Below are 23,436 nucleotides of genomic sequence, written 5' to 3'. Positions count from 1 at the left end.
GTAGAAGTGTTGATAGGACAACTAATAAACAGGTTATGCATCTAAATGTAAGAAAAACAAGTTTGGACCTAAACATGAGATAATGAAAGACTTTAACCAACACTATCCACTGACAAGACAGAAGAGGAAGACAAAGACTAGAAAAGCATCAATCACAATGTGTGATCAATACCGTAAAGTAGAAGAAAGTGACTGGTGGCAGGTCTGATCAGCACAGCTTTAGGGACTTCCCATGGGTCAGTTTATAGCTGTGTACTTGTGTTTAGACTAAGTTTATCGCTGCTTAAGATGTAAAACAAGTTTTATGAGATTTGTTGTTAAAGAACAAATCTGTTAATAAATTAAATTGTAAATAAACAAAAAAGTTAGTTAATCAAAACAAACTTTGTTGTGGGAAGGGGAGCGAGGGAGAGTAATAGTCCGGAGCAGCAAGTAGCCTGGTGGTCAGGACACTCACCTGGGTTGTGAGAAACCCAGGTTTAAGTCTCTGCTCTGCCTGATTCACATCTGGGACTTGAACCTGTCTCCCACATTCAGGTGAGTTCCCTGACTGTCAGGCTACTGGCTATTCTGGGCTCTTTCTCCTTCAAAAGGTTTTGGATTCATCCTAATGCGGAACAAGAGAAATCTTGAAATCTTAAAGTTTCATGGGATGGGAAACCTGTTTCCCTCCCAGCTTTCCCTAAAGCCGTCTAGGCTCTCAGTGGCATAATCTGTTCCGCTAACTCAGAAACCAGTTCCCTCTTGCTGTTTCAGGGAGTGTTTTTAAATCCTGCTCAGTCTTTTGATCATTGCTTTCATAGGAATCAAGTTACTTTTCAACTGTTTTATAGCCTTTGGTCTGGTAGCTTCCAGCACTGGTAAAAAAAGGCTTGCAAATTTGTTGGAGACAGGATGTAGGTTCCTTGAAGCTAATAGTTTTGTCCATTGTCTTTCAAGATGTTCTTATCTGGGAGCCACTGTCTTCTTCCTGGTGACAACCCCTATTCAGTTAATCATAGCAGGGTATCATAAACATTCCACTAACCTTAATGTAGTTATAACAGTCTGTCTCAGTAACTAGGTCACATAAAGTGTTCGTAAAATTATTGTATAGCAGCTCCATGTCTACCTCACCCTTCAATAACCGATGTCTATCATCCCACTCACTATAGGTTTTCTAGCTAATCTGTGCTCTGAATTATCGCACATCCTGAATTGGTGGTGTCTGAATGTAGGCAAAATGTATTTCTTACTGATGATAACTCTGTGTGTTTTTATATAGAAATAGCATCTTTAACAAGGCAAAACTGATAGTTACTTCTTTGAGTAGATGTAGCTATGTATTCCACTTAGGGACGTGCACGCCCAATGCCCTGGAGCCAGAGCATTTTGCCTAGCAATACTCGTAGAGGGATGGTGCTTGCGCCTCATGACCACAGCCCCTCTCCTGGCTATCTGAGGTGGTGACTTGCTGATCTCCCTTCGTTCCTTCTTTCTGCCCGTGACTGGAGTTGGAGCTCTGTGTTGTTTCTAACCTCACAGTCGCTCTATTTCTTAGTGACTTTTCTAGATGTATATAGTGAATTAGTAACCCAGGTATAGGTGTGTTAGATTTATTGTTAGGTTTCATTTAAGTATTTCCCTGGTGACACCCTCATCAGGGTTTAAGTAGTGTCCATTGTGTGGGGTAGTGATCGCCAACAGCCATCTCCACGTGTTGTGCTTGCTGTGCTTAGGTGAAGCCCATGTCGAGGAGTGGTGTTGATTTGCAAATCTTTCACGGAACAGACTCAAGTGGCCAGGGGCCAAGGTCTGAAGCAGCACTTGCTTGAACAGACCGTGGCCTGCTTCGGCACCAAGTCCTACACTGGATTCTGAGAGTGCTGCTGCTTCTTGGCCTGGAGCTGGCACCTCTCTGAAGAAACAGAGGAGTTGCTCCCCGCAAGCGTGCTGAGGAAAAGATGGCATAAGACCGACTGAGATTGCGACAAGATGTGTGGGGACTTGTCTGCCTCCTCCACAAAGAGCACGGGACCAGAGCGGTGTGAATGCTGGCATGTGGGATTGAGCATGTCCCATCAACCGCTCCCAGGGATTCAGGGAGGATCAGTCTTCTCCAGTCCCATGGTAGCAAGATTCTTACAAGGGCTTCTTGGTCTTCATTCTTCAGTCCGAGCGCTGATTCCTCTGTGGGATCTTAACACAATCTTAGTAGCTTTAATCGGACCTCTGTTTGAGTCCCTGGCATCTTGTTCCCTTCCACTTTTGTGTCAGAAGATTGCGTTCCTGGTAGCAATAACATCCTCAAGGAGTCTGTGGGTTGCAGGCTCTGATGGCAGAGCAGCCAGTACTCACCATGCTTGGGGAGGGGCAGGACTCTCAAAATTAGTGCCTTATGGTTTGGCCCGCACTTAGCAGGCCACCCGCCATGACTTAGCTGCCAGGCCACGTGCTTCAGTCTGTAGTGACAGTTATTTAAACTCTCTGCTCTTTGCTACTCTGACCCCAAGGGGTCAGCCACAGCACCAGAGCAATACACTAGCGTGTGGCCTGTGAGCGTGTGACATACTGAGTCCATATACTTCAGGTTTCTGGAAGAAATGTGGGTTGCAGGCTTGTGTAGTTCTCTCTGGTTCACATCCAGTACCTGGATGGGTCTAGGTCCTTCAGTTCAGTGGACAGGAGCAAAGACCCTGTGGTTTGAAGATGGATCATTTGTAGGTGTAAAACAGTGAATGCAAAAATGAGCGCCGTAGCATCAAAATGTTTACTTTAAATATGTAGTGATTTGTAGTCCTTAATGGTGTATATGTCAATACATTTTTTATGAGTTGATAGACTGGTGGCCCTTCAGGGTTGTAAAATGGTATTTGTGGCCCTCGAGCCAAAAAGGTTGGGAGCCACTGCCTTCACATGTTTACATGAGTCATTTGATTGATTAGCCATTTGCATTCTCTGAATTTGCAACATTGACATATTATAATGTCATGTAGAGTAAAATATGCTTTTGCCTGTTTGGATGTACATATTTCTGATAGTAAATTAGATTAAAATCCCTTATATGGAGGTCCCATATTCTACGGAATAGATCCCTGTACACAGCTCAGTTTTCAGGGCTCCCTTTGGCTCTTCCTCCTAATATGACTGTCTAGATGGATGGCCATCTAGACGTGTCTAAGCACCCCTAATTCTGGATGGGAAGAATCACCCATAGGCCTGTGTTCTTATTAGTCGAGTTCAGACAGACTTGAAAGTCTTCTCTGTTCTCTCAGCATAAATATAGTGAGACACATATTCTCATTGCTGGGCTCTGATCTACACTGTCACTTTATTTCTAGACTCTGTACCAGTTACCCTCAGAAGCTGCTAGTTCCTGTCTGGATCACTGACAAAGAGCTGGAGAATGTGGCTTCCTTCAGGTCTTGGAAAAGGATTCCAGTAGTTGTGTACAGGTAAAAAAAGAATCTACAATAGCTGCCCTGTTGCTTACACATTATCACGAATCCAGCCCCAGTTATCCTGCATTCATGGTGCTGGCTGAAGAATTAGAGCAAGGATGGGTGTGATGTCCATGTTCCAATGAGCAATAATGGCAGCTCTATGGGGAGGACAGCAAACTGAACTTGGCACATGCCTGGTTTCACTCAGTATTATAGCTGAAGCACTTATAAATCAGGTTGTGTGTATCACCTGGTGCCTCACGGGATGCTAAGAGAGCTTGAGAGCGTCATGGAAGCCCTAGTGCTGCTGGCTTGTATAGCTGTTATATGTACGTTATGCACAAATACTGCTGTTCTGGGGTGTGCAGCTGCACGTTATACTTATTCATACTTCTTCCGCATAGTCCTGTCTGGGACCCCACGTGCAGAAGTGGCAGCCTCTCTAGTGACTTGCAGGCCTTGGTGCAGGGAATTATTGAGCCATGACAATGTATAAGAAGGCATAGCGCCCCATCTTCTGTCTTGTTTTTCCTGCCTATGGTCAGACGTTAAAGCTGCTGATGTCATGCCCCCTGTATTAGATGTGGTGACAGTGACTCTGGTTGCCAAGGTTGGGGGAATGTTTCCATTCATTTACCATAATTTGCTGAAACTTCTCAGGCCTGGTCTCTGCCCAAAAGTGACATTTTTTTTTAAAGCAGTTTGAGCAAAAGTGGCTCTGTTTTGTGCGAGCAGGAACAGTGAAAGATTACTTTCTCCTCTTAGGGGAAAACTTCCACAAAGTTGTAAAACTTATTTAACAGCCAGAGCACTAACGTGGCTGGGGTAGAAAGCTGAAATTGGCAGATGCGCTGGTCCTTATGGATTAGAGATGTCTTTTTATGGTCAAGGGCAGATTGCTTTTGATTTAATTGAGTTGTGAGTTTTTGTAAAATTTGTAGTTCTTTGAGTATTATCCGTATCTCTCCACTGTCGGCTGTGAATGTGCCTGTGCAAAGCCGCGCCTGTGGGATCCGCACCTGCATCAAGCACCACCTCATGCCTTCACACAAGCACATATGAAGAGGAGTGGATCTGCTGCTACTCAGTTCCTTCACAACTACCTGCAGCTCGAGATGGAGCGATTGTATGTCCACTGAGTCCCAGCATCCCACCTTCCTGAATTTAGTGATTTATTTGTAGTTTTCCTTTGTTTAGTTATTGTTTTTCTCTTCTTAGTTTTAACACTGTTGGGTTTAGAAAGGCAGGTCCCCCCGCCCGTACCTTTGTCTTTCCAACCCGTTTTTGGTCCATTAGCACTCCAGGTTATGCTGAAGACCCTGGGGCTTGAGCCCTGCCAGACCTATCACAAGTCGTTCCCTAATAGTGACGGGCATTCGAGCTGCCTCCACTGCCTCAGAGACGCCCACGTCCCATCTAAGTGTCAGGTCTGTACGGGATTCAAAGGCAGGTCGTGGAAAGACAGAGACGTTCTAATGGAATGCTCCCTAGTCCCAGTGGATCTGCTTCTCTACCCTCCCCATGCATACATTGGTCTCAACGTCCTTGGCTGCTCTGGTGGCTGCTGCAGCTCCAGCAGGACCTCCAGAGGTGAGACGCCTCTTTCTCCAACCAGGGAAACAAGGAGGATTGCCATAAATCCTGCTCTCAGGAGACCTCATGTCCCTCAGGAGCCACATCTGAGGCTCCCCCCAATTCCAGCACTAACTGTCGGTGCTGCACAAGAAGCAGCGTGTGGAGAAATCTTCTAATAGACAGAACATGGAGGCATCTTCCTCAGTACTGACTGACACCTCTTGGCACTGACATGCGCACAGGCCTCCTACTCAGACTGTACCCTCATGCGCCCTGTCCCGGAGCAATGAGCTCAGAGATGTTCCCCCGTTACTGTGCTCACCCTCTCAGCATCAATCCTTTTCTGGGTTCTGATACCAGCTCAGACTTCCGGATACTGCAGCCCTTCAGCACCCTCCAGATTCTGTCCCCAGAGAGCCCTTTGGACTGGAGGAACCAGGGTCTTCCCTGTTCCAGACCTTTATGAAAAACAAGGTTACTTACCAGTGACTGTTGTTCTTCGAGATGTGTTGCTCATATCCATTCCAATTTAGGTGTGTGCGTGCCCCGTGCACAGATTCCCGGAACCTTTTTCCCTAGCAAGCCCTGCAGGGCCAGCTCAGGCGCACATCTCGAAGAACAACAGTTATTGGTAAGTAACCTTGTTTTCTCTCTTCGAGTGATTGCTCATATGCATTCCAATTTAGGTGATTAAGTAGCCATACCCTTGCAGGCGGGTAGGAGTCACTGACGAGCGGCTCTGCTCAGCACGGCCCTGCCAACCGCTACGTCTTCTCTCGCCTGTTGAACAATGGCGTAGTGGGTCGTGAACGTATGAACTGACGACCAGGTGGCTGCCCTACAGATATCCTGCAGTGGCACGTTCTCTAGGAAGGCAGCCGAAGAGGCCTGTGCCCTGGTCGAATGTGCCGTTACCACTCCAGGTAGTGGCACTTTCGCTTGCTCGTAACAGAGCTTAATACATGATGTGACCCAAGAGGAGATTCACTGGGTGGAGACAGGGGAGACTTTCATCCGGTCAGCCACTGCTACAAACAGCTGTGTCGATTTATGGAAGGGTCTGGTTCTCTCCACGTAGTGTGCCAGGGCCCGCCTGACATCCAACGAATGCCATCTCGGTTCCTCGACCGAACCATGTGGTTTCGGGAAAAACTCAGGGAGGAAAATATCTTGGTTACAGTGGAATTGGGACACCACCTTGGGAAGGAAGGCTGGGTGGGGCCTCATCCTGACCTTATCCTTATAAAAAACAGTATGCGGGGCTCCGTTCTAATCTTCTAATCGATGCAATTAGCTAGGGACTGCTGCTTGCAACGGCAAGTGGCAGAAGTTCCAGCAACCGTCAGAGGTGGAAAGAAGGAACTGGAGGCCCGTGGGGCCAGCAGCGCCCTTTATACCGCGACATGAGTGCGGCACTCCAGGGGGCGCCTGAGCTGGCCCTGCGGGGCTTGCTAGAGAAAAAGGTTCCGGGAATCTGTGCATGGGGCACGCACACACCTAAATTGGAATGCATATGAGCACTCCCTCGAAGAGAGAAACCCCTTTCCTGGTATCGCTCAGATACCAGCAACAACAGTCCTCCCGGACTTCGCCCTGATTGGGCCTCCGGGATTGGCACGTCTTTCTGATACTCGCCCTTTCAGCCCAGGGGATGATCCTTCTTCGGACTCTGAGGTCTCAGTACAACGCTCTTTTTGGCACCACACCATCATTTCCCACTGAGCCACTGTTCTGAGGAGGACCCCACCAAATGCCCTATGTCCAGGGGTTATGTGTATCCACAGGAATCCTTTTCCATCTGGCCCTCAGTGGTCTTACTGAAATCCCTAAGATCACCTTGGTGAGCAGTTTTATAGGGACTGCTGTGGCCCCTTAACTCTCCAGCCTGGACTGTCTCTCACGATGCCTTGCCTAGTGACAAGTAACAAAACCCCTCCAGGTGTTATCACTCAGCCACCAGCATTCAGGGACACACCCAGCTAAGTTGCATGAATGCTCTATAAGCCACTCATGAACTGCACATAGGGAGACGCCAGCAAATCCCCTCAGCCTTGCACCCCAGAAGTGTACTATCTTATACTGCTCAAGATCTTCTGTTGAACAACGCAAGCTCATTAATTAGTTCACCACTTCGTCAAAGGATAGTGGACATGCACCAGCCTTTGTTATCTGAACAGATTCCCCAAACACTTTAGACATATTCACTGGTAAGATAACATATTAAAATAAACTTAATAACTAAGAAAGATAGATTTTAGGTGATTATAAGTGTTAGGCATAGAGGTTAAAGTTGGTGACGTGAGAAATAAAAGGTAAAATCACAGTCTAAATTCTGAATAATATTAGACTAAGCAATATCTGAATCAAGCAGTTTTTCTCACTCCACTGGACATTGCAGGCAGGTTACAGTTCTTAATGCACAGGCTGAATTCCCGTCTCAGCCTGGGATTCATCTCCTCAGTTCAAAATCTTTGTCTTCCCAGTGTTCTTGTTGCCTTCAGCAAAGGTGGGGCACTGTCCCTTGTTTTATACTCTCAGTCCATGTCCCAGGAAAGACACTGGCCCAGATGTGTCCTGTGGGCCTCGCGAAGTCAGAGTTGAGCAGTCCCCATTGTGCAGTGCTCACGCAACTCTTTTATTGAAATTATTACAATTCCCCTGCTGGTCAGTGGTCGTTTCACGCCCGCCTGGGTGTGGGTCACCCCCTTTGTTGCCACTGGAAAGCCCAGACTCTCAACATATTTCAAAAACAACCATATAACAAAATCTCATAACTTCATGCACAATAACGATATCCATATTTTGACAGAATAGTGGGTTTCAGCAGATCATGGTCTTTCCAATGATCTCTTATACGGCCTGCTTTGTAGGAAATATCACAGCCACATACAAATGATGACCGGGGGGGAGGTTACAGGGTGCTATCTGGGGGTACAGTGATTCACAGGGGTACGTGACCTGAACTTTTGCCTTTTTTTACTGAGTGCTCAGTGGGGCAGCTTTGCCATTGTATTAACATAGGCTCCGTATAGACCAGTGGTTCCCAACCTTTTTGTGTGTGTGGACCCCTTTTCAACCACTACGTTCTATAAATGTTGACACAAAGACCATCATAGTTTAGCCTCAACTGTGCCTCCTGTGTTTGGAACAGAGCCATTTGATGCAGGCTTGTGGACCTTGTTCATGCTTGTCCCCTTTAGGACAGAGACTTGTTTCAGTCATTCAGTGGCAGTCTGCTTTGGCATCCAGTGAACCAGCTCTGGTCTCAGCCCCATCAGTGCTGATAGCTGCAGCTCCATCAGCCTATTGGACCTGGCACCAACACCCCAGGGATACTGGACAGTACCCTCAAATCCCATGTATTCTGTGCTGAGACAAGGAGATCTGGCCCATTCCTCGCTAGCAGGCCCAGCTGACTATCAAGCTTCGCTGCCAAGAGCAGTACACTGTGTAGCTGAAGCTTACTGAGCCTTGGGCATCGCCTCAGTTGGTGCTGGGGGCAGGGATTACTCCCTTCACTCGCCCCATTTGTGCGCGCACAGATTTTGCCCTGTTTGTTGCCATGTGGTCAGGTTCTCATTGTGAATGTTCTCTACCAGAGTTGACCTTGGACAGTAGCTAAGGTGTAACATCTGTAGATGCTGGCTCCATTTTCTAGGGCACTGGTCTCTGATTTTTGTATCCCAAAGACCAAGCATATCATTTCAGAAAGGTCAAGGGGTCACAATCAATAGTGCAGGGCAGATTCTCTGTTCTGTTCTGCTTCCGTCACACCAAAGGGAGTGAAACAGCCCCTGAACTCCCCTGCTGGAATTCCCCTGGAGGGAGTGGGGGAGTCACTGGAAGGCACAGAGTCGGTGTATTAGGCCCCTATGCATTTTTTCCTCCAGCTTCCTGACAGAGGCCTAGTCATGAAAGTGCCATTCCCTGTGGTGATCTTACTGGCCAAACATCTGAGTGAACCCAGGGGCCTTAGGACATCTGTCTTAGCTAGCTGCCAAGTTCTCCCCATTATACCCATTTGCTATTTCCTGTGTGTCCCCTTGCTGTATGAGTCTTGGGAGCTGTATTCTTCATTGCTGTCAGAGACAGAGCTGAGGAAATCCAGGCCAGCTGCTTCCTTTTAGAGACATGATTTTGGTGCAGATAACGCATCTGTTGAGACGCTGGCCCCTCCCAATGAAACTACTTTGAACAACATTGAGTCTTCAAAGCAGGACGCTAATCTCTGAGGAGGGGAACCTTTTCTTTTGCTGGTACACTGCCTGATGTATCTGTAGTGGGCTGGCAAGTGAGACTCTGCTCTTCCTCAGACACCAGCACAACGGAGCTGCAATCGCGCGCTGCAGTCAGCCAGAAATAAGCTGGTGGGGCTGGCGCAATGCTGATGATGAGTATCTTGTGACCTCGATCGCCAAAGCCTGTGCCTTGAACCCTGGAGCAAAGACGGCCAATGGGACTTCCCACAATGGCGCCAGCGAAGGCAGTGAGACCTGCGACGCAGACTTTGGTAAGACGGGTCACTCCCTTCTGCTTGTGTAAGGCTCTGTGTAAGAGCTGGGGTCCCGCTCAAGGGATGCATGCAAATGCTGGGCAGCTGTTTCCTGGTGGCTGGGGGAGTTGGTGTTATAGGGTGGGATTTAAAAATGACACTCAGATGAACTGTTTCGGCCCTTTCAGGCCCTGACTGCACGTGTGCTGTCAGTGTCTGGCTGCACCTGTGAAAGGCTGAAGCCCAGATGGGAGGAGTTGTCTGGACATGGGGATGTTCAGCCTGTCCTGTCTCTGCAGATTCCTCACTGACAGCGTGTTCAGGTGTGGAGAACGCAGGAGCTCCGCAGAAGCTGCTGATCCTGGATGCCAGATCCTACACCGCAGCTGTTGCCAACAGGGCAAAGGGAGGGGGCTGTGAATGTGAAGGTATAAGACTGCACTCAGGCTGCTTAATAGCTGGTCTCATGGCTTGGGCTCTTTCCTGTCGGACCCCTTGAACACACAGTTTGGATGGGGCTGTCTGTGGAGTGTGTCTGATACACAGATCTCCCTGGGGAAGAGTGGCAAGATTCATGCTGTCCCTTCCCCTTCTTGCTAATGTTGAGGTCCAGCCCCTAGATCAGTGGTGCCCAAACTTTTCCTGTGGTGCGCCCCCTTACCAATAATGGAATCTGCCCACGCCCCCTCTCCATTGCTTCACAGTTGGCTCGGCAGAGGGGCAGAACTGGGGATGGGGGAGGAGCTGGGGCTAGAGGCGGAGCTGGCCTGGGGGTGGAGAGGGAATGAGGGTGGAGCTGGCTGGGGTGGAGCAGGAGATGGAGTAGAGCTGCGGCTGAGGTCGGAGCTGGGCTGGTGATGCTCCCCCTAACCCCTGTGGGGGCTGGCCTGGGCCCCGCTGTGCACCCCCCTGAACATTCCTCTCTGTGCCCCATCATTTGGGGACCACTGTCCTAGATTTACTGCAAGGCTGCCTGCCTGCTCTTGAGGCTCCGCTCGGCCAGGCTGCCGACCTGCTGCACGGATAGCTGCCAGGGGTCAGGAATGCAGGGTAGGAGCGAGGGGCAGCACGCCCTGTTCTGTCGGCTGTGATCAGAGCACCTGCAGTGAGATGCTTGGATTGCAGCCGATCCGTCCAACCTTTTCCATCTGTTGTGTTTAGAGTATTATCCAAACTGCGAGGTGGTGTTCATGGGCATGGCCAATATCCACGCTATCAGGAACAGCTTCCAGTACCTGCGTGCTGTCTGCAGCCAGGTGCCAGATCCAAGCAAGTAAGTGCTCTTCCGTTCCATCATGCTCTCGGACCACTCCCTGCTTTTTGTCTTCCTCTCCATCAGGAAATTCTCATTGTCTCATTGCCACCCAGTCTCCTGATCCAGGTCGCTGGCTCTGGAATTGGAGAGGTTTTCTCTTTGGCGTGTCCACAGAGCTTGGCCATTGTGTTCTCTGGGATCAATACGTACTATGGGGACATTGTTTCCCTGTACTTGGGGGACACTGTGAACACACAACTCTTCTGTGTGTTTCAGTAGAGACCTCATGGTTTTTGTGTCCAAAAAAAGTAGAATTTGGGGGCTGGCTTCTGTGTTGTTCTTCCTGAGTTGGCTGGTTCCCCTCTGGGAGCTGGTGTGGGGAAAGCAGTAGTATTTATAAAGGACTCTAAAGAGCCTTGGGTTAGAAGTGTCCTCTAGCAGAGAGCTAACAAGCCATTTCTTTCTTTTTACATGCACTGTAGCTGGCTTTCAGCCCTGGAGAGCACCAAGTGGCTGCAGCACCTATCTGTCATGTTGAAGGCAGCAGTTCTGGTCTCAAATGCAGTTGACCGAGAGGGACGCCCAGTGTTGGTTCACTGCTCGGATGGCTGGGACAGAACCCCGCAGATTGTAGCACTGGCAAAGATTCTTCTGGACCCCTATTATAGGACCTTGGAGGTACCATACAGTAGTGCTGTTCTGTTAGTTCAGCTTCTGTTAAGAAGTTGCGTGTGCCTGCGATTAGCCGCAGAAGGAAGAATATGGAGTGGAATTGTATTTCACAGTCAAGCTGCTTTGCAAAATGTCACAATGCAGGGCAACTGCACCTGTATTCCCCCTCTGTATCATTCAAGGAGACGCACTCTAGGCTCCCGACTCCTTAACAGTCACCTCTCTGGGGCAGAGACCCACGTCTGCCTCTCTCCTAACCAGGTTTGTCCAGGCTGCACAGTTCCCTGCATACACTGTGATATCCCAAGAAAGCCGCCCACCACCTAAAAGACCAGCGTCTGCACTTCCCCTTTTTTTCTAGAGCCTATGACCAATGTAATGGGCTGTGATTGTAAGTTACCAGGCAGCTCTGTATCAGCAAGCACATTATTCTTAAGGTGAAAGCATTACAGAGAAAATGTATTAAGAATAATAAGAGAAACTACACACATGCTAAAAAGCTTACCAGAGGTCATCCCAATGCCAACCTTGGGCTCTGGTAGATGTCAGTGCTTCAAAACCCACAACTGGATTTTCACTACCAGTTCATATCTGTCTCGGATTTAGAACCAGTACCACCATGAATAATTCAGTCTTTCCTTTTTACAGCTTGAGCCTTTAATCTTGGCTTCTTATAACAAGTGGTCAGCAAATAGCTCACTCCTGAGGCTCACTTCAGAAGGCTGGGTTTTTGCATGATCAGAGGTGGGGGATTTGCATTCACTCCCCCTAGCTATTTCCCAGGAAGACCACTCACACTTTGTTCCAAAAGTCCATTCTTGTCTGGCATATAAAGTCCTTTGAACCCCCAGGTCTCACATCTGTAACATCTTCCCGCCCTCCTCTCCATCCTCCCGAGAAGCTACATACAATCTTGGTCCACAATAATACATGAACCGTTCATTTAAGACCGTGGATCCTAAAGATATTATAACTTAACTCAGTAAGGTCTCCCAGTGATATTGTAGGAAATCGCCATATCTGTCACACACAATTTCCAAGAGTTGCTGTGCTGGGGAAGGGTTTTCTCACGTATTCTTCAGTGATCTGTATGCCACTGCGTTGTGATACACATCAAGCTTTCACAAGAGCTTCTGCCACAGGAAGTGACCATTTATGTTCAGGGTTCAGCAGCTTTCCTACTCTACATGGTACCCAAAGGTTTTGCTATGTGGCCGCTCCTTCACATTTGGATTATAAGTCTCTGAAAGTCTCTGTTCAGTATTATGGAAAAGGCCTTGTTCTTGTAATAAAGCCAGAGTAACCACCAGCTTTCATTATGCTTTGCTTCTAACTAGCGAAAGTGCAAGCTTCTCTCTAGCTCTGCCACTGGGGCTGCCTTGCCCTGCCGGGTACCTGGTGCTGCAGTTAACACTCTTCTTTGTTGACAGGGTTTTCAGGTGCTAATTGAATCAGACTGGCTGGATTTTGGTCACAAATTTGGTGATCGTTGTGGGCACCAGGAGAATGTGGAAGACCAGAATGAGCAGTGTCCAGTGTTTCTTCAGTGGCTAGATTCTGTTCATCAGCTGCTCAAGCAGTTCCCTTGCCTGTTTGAATTCAATGAAGCTTTCCTGGTAAGAACTTGCAAACAAATGCCTCTTCATTTCTTGCTAAATATGAGCTAGGACAGAGGGACAGCTGAGAGTTTGAGCTCTTTTATTTGGGAAAAGCAAGGTGATTTAGGTAAACGTCAGAGAGAAAATGGATATAATTCAGCCAATGAGGCATCTAGACGGTGGAGGCTAGAATGCAGAGCACTCCTATTCGGTCTCATTCGAAGCTTTTGTATCAGTACAAATCCTTAACGTGTTTAGTTTGATTATGGGGACTGCACTGTTAATACAGTCAGTTAATGTCCATATTTGCTTATTTGCATTTGATTGTGCTGTCCAGTCTAGTTCAGTTTTTACTTTTTTTCCAGTCTGAATGGAACTTTACACGGTGCCTGTGTTCCTGCTCACCCACTTAGATCTGTCACTGGGAATTTTAAACCTATAATGCATTCCAGACTATTCAACACCTCATCATATTCTTTAAGAATATTTTCCATCCTGTTACAACGCATTTGATCATCTGTATTTGCAGCCTGCTCTTCAACCCAAATACACACAGCTTCCTATTTCAAACTCAGGGTGGTATCTGTTCCACAGACATACTAGAACAGCTTTGCTCTGTGGGTTCATTTTTTGCCTGCTATATGAAAAACACTTCATCTTTTTATTTTAATGGATGGTCACTCTTTTTGTATATATTTTCTGTGAATAAGTAGCACTCAGTTCCCAATATCAATTTTAATATTCACATTTTGTTCATTGATTTCCAATGTCCTAAACCAACGTGTTGTAGAATAACTGTAAATTTAATAAAAGACCCAACAAAGCCCCCTCTCTTGAAATTTTGTCCTCTATTTATGAATTAGTTAATGCAGTTTGCTTTTTTTATTTGTTTGCATTTTGTGCTCTTGCAAAATGGTTGATTTGATTGCATGACACTGTTCCCTTATGCTTGAACACCCTTAGGTAGTGTTCAGTTTCCATCATGTTGCAAACAAATCTGGTCTCTGTACTTTATTTACACTGGTACTGATAGGTATTTTTAAGCAGATTCATTTCAGTTCTTTCACAGCTTGTTAACACTTTCATTTAGGCAGCATGGCTCTAACTAGCCCTGCAGATGTCTGCTGTTCCTTGTAAAGTCAAGTCTGCTTCTTGCAGTATCCTTGCTTTAACCTCGTCATCAGTTACTCCATAAAGTGGTCTCTAATTAGTCCATCTGTTAATTGTTCAAATTTATATGACTTAATTACATAGAAAGCTGGTTTCTTGTGAAGAATGTGCCTTTCCCTTTCTGGCCTGAATCGTAGTGTACTTGACACAGCTGAATGACTTTGTCTAGCAGTTTGCAGTCCCCTTCTGTTCCCATGGGGCTGTATTGTAGACCTCCAGGGCCTCTGTGCCTGCCACATGGAGCAGGGAGAAGGATTTCGCCTGCCCCAGTTTCTCTGCAATCCCACTTGTTTCCAAGAGATCTTGGAAGCACTGCAGCCGCCTTCTCCAGTTCTCTGCCAGATGAAGGGTCAGGTGGTTTTATTTGCTCCATTTCTGCCACAGACTTAGTTTATTTCTGACACCAGGTAATAAGGGTCAGAGACAGGGAATGCTAGGAAAAAAATCAGTGTTATTTTCTAGCCAGTCATATGACATGGTCAGGGTTACAAAAGGTTGACCCCCTCATATGGCAGGATCAGTAGACATCCCCAGCCTCCATCACCACCACCTCTTTGACACTTCCCGGGAGTACCCAGGGCTGTGAGGCATCTCACTACCGCCTGCCCTTACTGTGAGGAAGCCTTGTCTGTGCCGGCTCTGAGACAGCTCCCCAACTCCACCAGCTACAGGCAACATCAGCCCTGTCCTCTCGGCCTACACAGGCCCCACTGTCATTCTACAGGTTAGCGATCGTCTCATTCCAACCCAGGCCTGGAGTGTCCATCCTCTGATCCACTGGACACTCACAGTATTTACAGATTTGCTGCTTCAAAAGGAACAGTGCACCCCAGCTTACCAGTTCCACCTCAGATCAGCACTCTGCTTAACACACAGCACTTGTATATCTGTTTATCTAACAAAGCCCAGAGATTCAGGTAGTAGCAAGTATTGGAAACAAATGGTTTCATATAAAATAAAATCATAACACCCATTCTAGAACCCAGACTTAATTATACTCTCATGTCTTGCAGAATGTTGCTCATCTAAAATCCTTGTAGAGCTTAACAGCCAGGCTGGCTGTGACCATCCTTTCATGAGAGTTTGTCTCTTTGAAGGCTTCAGTGTGTTTCTTAGCTCTCCAAGACACCCCACATCAGTCCTTTCTAGTAATAAACAGGGCACCCATCAGCTGTTTGTTTATTCCTGAAGATTTTCTCTCGTAGATTTTGCAATCTCTCAGTCCACACCTTGCTCAGTTTGCAGATAGGCATATATTGCGAGGTATGTAATGCACAAATGACCAGACAGGGAGATAAGTGTCAGTTATCTCCTTCCTGAAAGGAACATTTCTGAGGTATGTCACCTCTTGATGACCTGCCTTAACTCCAAGGCCTTAAGAATATGATTTTTCGTATAGGCACATAACTCTTTAAATATTATCCACATGTACATTTGGCAATGACTGTGACAACCAGTGGGCTGCTGGCTCTCGGTAGAGATCTCACATGCCACCCTTTGGTGAACAATTATGCAACTATCCAACCCAGGGGTTTCCTATAAAACCCTGTGCATCCCCCGTGCCCTCTGCCAGTTGGCATCAAATGATCCTTGGATTACCCTCTCCCATGGGATGGGAGGAGAGCTGTGACGGGGGATGGAGTATGTGCTTTGGGGTGTACTGTCCCCTAGGTGAGGTGGGGGTCGCGTTATACCAGGTGTGAGGGAGAATTGCTTTCGTAGGGCCCTGACAATTGTTCTTTTCTCTGGGCGGTGCAGGTGAAGCTGGTGCAGCACACATACTCCTGCCTCTATGGGACCTTCCTGGGCAACAACCCATGTGAGCGAGAGATGCACAATATTTACAAACGCACCTGCTCAGTGTGGTCCCTCCTGAGAGCTGGCAACAAGAACTTCCACAACCTCCTCTACATGCCTGGCACCGAGCAGGTGAGCGGGAGCCCACGACCCTGCTGTACGGGCTTGTGGCCAGCAGCCGAAACTGTCTGGGAAGGGTAACTGGGTTGGAGGGAAGGGAGGCTGGTTTACCTTGGATGGGGAGAGTTTCCCTTCTGTCCTGTCCTGAGTGTAACTTGTCCTGCAGGTGCTGCACCCTGTGTGCCATGTGCGAGCACTACATCTCTGGACAGCCGTGTACCTTCCAGCATCATCTCCCTGTCCTCTAGGGGAGGAGGGTATGGACCGCTACCTGCCCCCAGGATCCCAAAGCCAGGAGTTCAATGGCAGATCTCTGGACAGGTAGGGGAAAAAGAGTACCAGTCTTGGGTTCCCTTTCCACCACGATACTGGGTTTCTTTCCTGCTCACTTGCCCTCTCCTCTGGCTGACATTACACACGCACATCTGCCATGAGAAGCACTCAGCATGCTTGTTCTGAAAAGTTAGGGCACAAGTGTCCTGAGGGTGCCGGCGTCACCCCTCTGTGCAGGGTAGTCTCCAGGGCTACCTGGCAGAGGGAGTACACAGCTCCCCACCATGCCAGGAGCATCACGGGGAGATTTCATGTAGCTGCCTGAAGGCCATCTTCTCGTGTCCTGGGAGTAATAGAAGTGAGGCCTTAGGGGGAAGGGAAACTGGTGCCCAGATTTGGTGCTGGCTGCACTAGGAATGTTTGTTTTTCTACCTAGGAAGCAGGGCATGAAGAGGAAGTTTGTGAGACACTTGTCCATGCCTCTCCCAACTAACTGGCTTGTGCATTCTCAGCCTGACCCTGCGGCTGCCTTCACCTTCACACACAGGCGGAGGGCAGTACTTTGGGCACGTCCTTCTCCTCCGGATCAGTGGAGAATAACTCCTGAGGGACTGGCATTGGGTATCCAAAGGGAGGCTCTTCCAGCTGTAGCTCCTGTGCTCCAGGGGCTGCCTGGTGCTACATAGACCCCAGCCCTACCCCAGCCTGATGAGGAAACTAGATATTAGAGGAGGTTCTTGTTGTCTGGTTGGGGCCATTTTTGACATGTTGGCCGGAAGCCTAAATTCCAAGGTGATGCAGTGTAACTCTGTTAAATGTGCTCTCTCGTCATACCTCAGAGCATCCTTCCACCAGTGTGGTGGGCAGTTCCCTTCCCCTGCCTCAAGTGCAAGGGCCTCTGTGGTACAGGGTGGCAGGTGTTGGGATTTTTGTAGTACAAGTTCCTTCTCCGGAAATCCAAGCTTTGCTTCTTGGTTGCAGGTTACCAAAGACGAGATCTATGGATGACCTCCTTTCAGCCTGTGACTCCAGCAGCCCGTTGACCCGTACTTCTAGTGATCCGAACCTGAACAACCACTGTCAGGAAGTCAGGGTGGGCCTGGAGCCCAGACATGCCAGCACAGAGGGCACTGAACTGCACCTTGAGGAAGGCAGCGTGGTGGTTGTGGCAGAAATGCAACAGGTGGCAGGGGAACAGGAGAAAGCTCACCCCTTGCAAACCAGCAACAGCCACACTGATCATCACGTGCATTGCAAGCTGCTAAGCGGCTGGGTGCCTCCCCCAGCCAGCAGCATCTTTCCTGAGACAGAATTGGGAGATAGGGTGAAGCTGCAGGATGTAGATGGCATCAGCCCAGCTCCAAAGCATCCTGGACAGGAGAACATCTGCAGGACTTGTGTCAGAGCTGGGGAGCAGCCTGAAATGTGTGTCTCTGATCCTTCAAAAGCAACGAGTTTGGAATCCAATGGAAGCTGGGATCTTGTGAAACCCCCCCACCAACCCACCCTAAATCCTGCAGTGGGCATTCCCAGCCAGGACACCCCTGCACCAAGTGTCTCACATCAGAACACCCCAATGCCCAGGCCAAGCATCCCCCATCAACATAAAGACATTGGCAAAAGTGGGAGCAGGAGGAGTGGGCACTGTGAAGAAATGGGCCGGGTGGCGACAGTGCCACTGGAGCTCTGGCAAAGGCCCATTTCTCAGAGCCAGACCAGCGAGTTCTCCCTCCTGGGTTCCAACTGGGACAGTTTCCAGGGGATGGTGACGTCGCTCCCCAGTGGGGAGACAGTAACCAGGCGGCTACTTTCCTATGGGTGCTGCAACAAGAGATTGAGCAGCAAACAGTTGCGGGCGCCAGGGCTCTGCCTCGGTAGCCAGTGGTCTCCAAGAGAAGGCGTGAAACCCCCCGTCTGCTTGGACCATCCCAGTTCACATGGCACAGGCCCTGCAGGGAAGCCTAGCCGGCCATGGCTACCTTGCCACCTGAAGCAGGTGTCTGGCTCTAGGCATGTGGCACCAAGCTGCCCTTCCCCTGTGCCTCCTCTGTACCTGGATGATGATGGGCTCCCCTTCCCCACAGATGTGATTCAGCACAGGCTGCGGCAGATTGAAGCCAGCTACAAGCAGGAAGTAGAGCAGCTGCGCAAGCAGGTGCGGGAGCTCCAGCTGAGGCTGGATATACGTCACTGCTGTGCCCCCCCGGCTGAGCCGCAGATGGACTATGAAGATGACTTCGTAAGTAATGGCCTGTAAAGTGGCACCTTCCACAGTGTCTGACCCAGTAGTGAGGCATGACGTCCTGCCCGTCACGTCTCCACTCTTCTCTGTCTCCATGGGGGGCAGGCGATGTCAGGCTCACACGTTCTCCCACCCCTCGCTTCCTGTTGGCATGCGGGTTTAATGCTCCTCCGGGACTCCACATTCTCCCAGCCTTTGCTTCCCAGGAGGGAAGAGAGTTCTTCCTCTCATCTAGGTCCCACCTCCGCCTGGCCTTCACGCTCCTTGTACCCAGAGAGTCCTTCATCCACTCTTCCCAAGACACGGGGTTGATGCTAGTCCTGATTCTCCTGCCCTTTGCTTCCTGAGCGGGGAAGTGACCGTGCCAGAGCCAGTCTGAGCGGGCGGGAGAGAGAATCCCTCTGGGTCTGGGCTGGAAGTGACTTTGGCTTTCTCTCTGCAGACCTGTCTAAAGGAATCGGACAGCAGTGACACCGAGGACTTCTCAGATCACAGTGAGGACTGCCTGTCTGAAGCAAGCTGGGAGCCTGTCGATAAGAAGGAGACTGAGGTACATCTCCCTGTGCAGCAGGGTGGGCTTTGTCTGCCATGTGGCTGTTCTGTTTGAAGGGGAGAGGTGCTGCAAGGCAGCATGGGATCTAGGCTCACGGCAGCCGTTCCTGTCGTGCAAGGTGGTGACGTATGGTGGGATTAGCTCTCTGCTTCCCTCGCTAGGTGGGACGTAGCAGGATAGGTGCAGGCTTTCCTTGGAGCAGCTCCATGTTGTGTGATGCTAGGTGAGGTGCGGCTCCCCAGGCTGGGCCTCCATACCTTGCTGTGCAGACCAACCACATGGGTTAGTGTGTGTTTTGGCCCAGTGTCACGCCCTAACCCAGGCTCCAGATGTCCTCCTCAATGTCACTGTTTCGCCAGCCTGTCACAGGCTCCTGGGAGCGGTGCTAATGAAGGCTGGTATTTTCCCCAGGTCACACGGTGGGTTCCGGACCATATGGCCTCTCACTGCTTTAACTGTGATTGTGAATTCTGGCTCGCCAAGCGGAGGCACCACTGCAGGTAACACTCAGCCGCCTCTGGCATGTCCCATTGTTCTTTGCCATCTCCTCCCCAACGACCACGTCTCTGATCTGCCCTTTCTGTCCCCTCAGTGCAGATCACTGATCCTCCCTTTCCCTATCCATCCATCCTTGCACACAGTCCCCTGGCATCTCTGACCCTCTGGGGTCTTTTATCGCTGTTGTCCTGGGGTCTCTGATCCTCCCTCTGGCCACGTCTAGACTAGGAATGCAGATGGTGTTTACAAGCATGTCAGCTAACGTCTCTGAACTATCGCATAATTGAACATTAGTGTAGACAGGATTGAAGAACGTGTTTGCTGGTTGTGTTTGGCCCTAGGCTCCCCCAGTCTAGACATGGCCCTCTTCTTTATGGAGTTGTCACTGTCCCATTCCCTGCTGTCACTGCTCTCTGTTTTTATTACCCCTTAACAGGAACTGTGGGAACGTGTTCTGTGCTGGCTGCTGCCATCTGAAGCTGCCCATTCCTGATCAGCAGCTCTACGACCCAGTCCTTGTCTGCAACTCCTGTTACGATCACATCCAGGTGTCTCGTGCTAGGGAGCTCATGAGCCAGCACCTGAAGAAACCCATCGCCACAGCTTCCAGTTGAATGCCGGACAAGGGACGCTGTCCATGCCAAGCCTTTTTGCTCGCAGATTTGAGGGAAGGCTCTGCCTCCGCTATAATTGTGAAGGTCTTTGGTGCAGCATTTGAACACCAAACTCAAATGCACTGTCTTTAGCAGTCCTCCTTGATCCCGTATCTGTCTGAAGCAGAGGAATTCAGATGAGAAAGTACAGTGGGCCCACCTTGGTACCAGAGTGTTCAGACACTGGTCTGAAGACCGAGGGCTAAATAGGAGACCACCACCTCTTTCTCCTATGGGTTGGAAAGTGATGCTTTCACAGATACTGCCTGTGCGAGTAACCCAACAGCAACAGAAAGGCATGTTTAGAATCAAACTCTTCTCTCCACCCTGCAGAAGGCAGTTTGCATTGTACAGGAAGGAAGAGGGTGGATTCTGAATGGTACCTCTGTCCCTTCAGAAAGGCTCAGCCTATAGAGAGGTTCCGTTGCTTCTCTTTCCATGGAGTCTGATTTGCAGACTGGCTTTGTGGATGAGGCGTATGAACTCATTAGCCATCACGGGGTTAACCTTCTCTTGGGTGTGGAAAAGGAATTCCTTCTGTACGAAGACAAGATGGGGCTTCTCTCCGAGGCCAAACAGATCTCTGCCAATGTCCAGGTCCTGCAGACAGTGGCGAATGCACTAGACTCTATCTCCCTGCAGTATTGTGTGGGGAGAGGGGGGATTGGTTTGTTCTCTTCTTGCTCTGCCTGTGTACTTCTAGCCCCTCGCAGTGTCACAGCCTGGTGCTAACACAGGAATGACACCCTGATTCTTTCTGGGATGGAAACATAAGTTGTGTTTCTGTGTTACTCCTCCTCCCCTCTGCTGCCTCCATCTCCTCCTCTTCCTGTTGCTCTTTATCCTGAAAACTTGACACCTTGAGGGTGGGCCGTAGTGTGTTGTTTTACCTCCTGGAATGTGCTGTTCGGTGTGTGTGAGGGTTTCAGTCCAAATGCTGCTATATATTTCTGTGCACTTAATGTAACCCGAAGAAGGGAGAATGAAGCATAGATACCAAATTGGGAGTAGGGGAGAAAGCCAGCCGACAGAGGCTATACAGTCTGTTTTTTCACTCTAATATGGCACTTAACCAAAAGATACAGCGATGGGCATAACATGCAGCATCTGATCCTACATGACAGAGACAGAAAGACAGAAATATCATTGCTTCTCTATAAATCCATGGTACGCCCACACCTTGAATACTGCATGCAGATCTGGTCACCCTATTTCAAAAGAGATATATTGGAATTGGAAAATGTACAGAAAAGGGCAACAAAAATGATTAGGGACATGGAACAGCTTCCATATGAGGAGAGATTAATAAGACTGGGATTTTCAGCTTGAAAAAGAGATGATGGGGCGTGGGGAGATATAGAGGTCTATAAAATCATGACTGGTGTGGAGAAAGTAAATAAGTGTTGTTTATTCCTTCTCATAACACAAGAACTAGGGTCACCAAATGAAATGACTAGGCAGCAGGTTTAAAGCAAACAAAAGGAAGTATTCTTCACACAACGCACAGTCAACCTGTGAAACTTTTTGCTGGAGGATGTTGTGAAGGCCATGATATAATGAGGTTCAAAAAAGAACTAGATAAGTTCATGGAAGCTAGGTCCATCAATGGTTATTAGCCAGGATGAGTGGGGATGCAAAACCATGCTCTGAAGTGTCCCTAGCTTCTGTTTGCCAGAAGCTGGGAGTGGATGACTGGGTGGATCACTCAATGATTGCCTGTTCTGTTTATTCCCTCTGAAGCACCTGGCATTGGCCACTGTTGGAAGACAGGATACTGGGCTAGATGGACCATTGGTCTGACCCAGTATGGCCGTTCTTATGTTCTTAAATGGTCTCTGGTGCATTCCAACACCGCTTAGAAGTTCCTCTTGGATTTGACTTCCGTTACTGTCTGCTGCAGAGAAGACATAACTTTTAGAGTTGCCCATTTTGAAATCTGTGGTTATTTCCTCTCTATTGCTTCCCTATGCTACACACCAAACAGCCCAGCTCATTTTAAGGAGAACTAACTAGGATACAAGTTAGGAAATCATGGGTTACAAATAAGCTTCTGCCCTTTTCTTGGATCCTTGTGAGCAGAGTTTGATACTTGGTTCCTGAGAAATCTGGAGAGATGCTGGTGGGTGCAATGAGCATGGAACCATGGACATTTCTTATAGCTGGGTAACTTGTTTGTCTCCAACTAAAAAAGAGACCACAGATACCATACTTAAGACTCCACATTGGGGGTGAGGGAGTGGGGTATGAATCATCCCTATCTAGTAAATAACCAGACAAATACTAGGCTATTCAAACCATGTTATGACCTCCCAGTTCTATTTGTAAAATCCAGTGGGTTTCAAACGTCAGTTGAAGGAGTAAAAACCACATTCATTTCCTGCACTTTCACATTTCGGCCCTCCTGGTTTTGTGAATCCAATAGTGAAAGCAAAGCTAGCATGATCCGAAGAGACGGTATCTGCTCAGACTCTGCTGCTGTTCCATACTGAGAGCAAAAAACAAGGGGGGGGGGGAGAGACAGATGTCATACTTCTGATTCTGCCCTGCCTTGTACCTTGCATGATTTCCACCTATGGAGAGGAAAGGGTTTAAGACACTGATCCCCTGGTGAGAGCACAATTCTGATTGGTCCTCACTTTCCACAGGTGGAAGTGATTGCAAGCGATAAGGCAGCAGAAAGTCAGGGCCCATACTCCTGGACCTTTTGATTCAGGCCTGGTTAATCTAAACTGCTTTCAGCTCTTGTGGGTGTCAGTGTCACAATGTGCTGGCCAAAACCTCCAAATCAGTTCAATAGCGTTGTGACAAACAATGTGCTGTAAGACTCAATACATTTGAAATAAAATCTCTATATTAGTGCCGCTGTGTTTTGGCCCTGTTATTTAGTCTGGATTCTATTGTTTTACCATTTTAGATCAAATTCTCCCCTCCCCTGGCCATGATTTGCTTCCCCCTCTCTCAGCCACCTGTGGCAGGGCAAAAAACAAACTGAAGCCATGCTCTTGCACTCCCACTAAGCCATACTGCCTTTCTCTTGTCAAACCCCTGTCCTTCTGCCCTCAGAAGTGCATAAGAACTCTCTCATGTCTATCCCTTGATGGGTGGGTGAGGAGATT

At 48.7% G+C, this 23,436-nt stretch overlaps 1 protein-coding gene across 1 annotated transcript in view; it reads left to right on the top strand.

Moving 5' to 3' along the window:
* The window catches only part of MTMR4 (myotubularin related protein 4), a 96,898-nt gene extending 73,720 nt beyond the window's left edge, over nt 1–23,178 (top strand). Inside the window, exons 8-19 of the mRNA XM_067537723.1 lie at nt 3,321–3,434; nt 9,311–9,507; nt 9,789–9,917; nt 10,651–10,762; nt 11,227–11,422; nt 12,847–13,032; nt 15,943–16,113; nt 16,268–16,422; nt 17,356–18,613; nt 19,059–19,166; nt 19,581–19,669; nt 20,104–23,178. Coding sequence (XP_067393824.1) covers nt 3,321–3,434; nt 9,311–9,507; nt 9,789–9,917; nt 10,651–10,762; nt 11,227–11,422; nt 12,847–13,032; nt 15,943–16,113; nt 16,268–16,422; nt 17,356–18,613; nt 19,059–19,166; nt 19,581–19,669; nt 20,104–20,281 — 2,893 coding nt within the window. The 3' untranslated portion in view covers nt 20,282–23,178. The remainder of the gene's footprint in view (nt 1–3,320; nt 3,435–9,310; nt 9,508–9,788; nt 9,918–10,650; nt 10,763–11,226; nt 11,423–12,846; nt 13,033–15,942; nt 16,114–16,267; nt 16,423–17,355; nt 18,614–19,058; nt 19,167–19,580; nt 19,670–20,103) is intronic.
* The last annotated feature ends 258 nt before the right edge of the window (nt 23,179–23,436 follow it).

This window comes from Emydura macquarii, unplaced genomic scaffold (assembly GCF_026122565.2).
Source record: "Emydura macquarii macquarii isolate MOO-44397 ecotype Brisbane River unplaced genomic scaffold, CSIRO-AGI_Emac_v2 contig_450, whole genome shotgun sequence".
Classification (NCBI taxonomy): domain Eukaryota; kingdom Metazoa; phylum Chordata; order Testudines; family Chelidae; genus Emydura; species Emydura macquarii.
The sequence above is the reverse complement of the archived record's forward strand: the minus strand, read 5'-3'. Positions and strand labels throughout refer to the sequence as shown.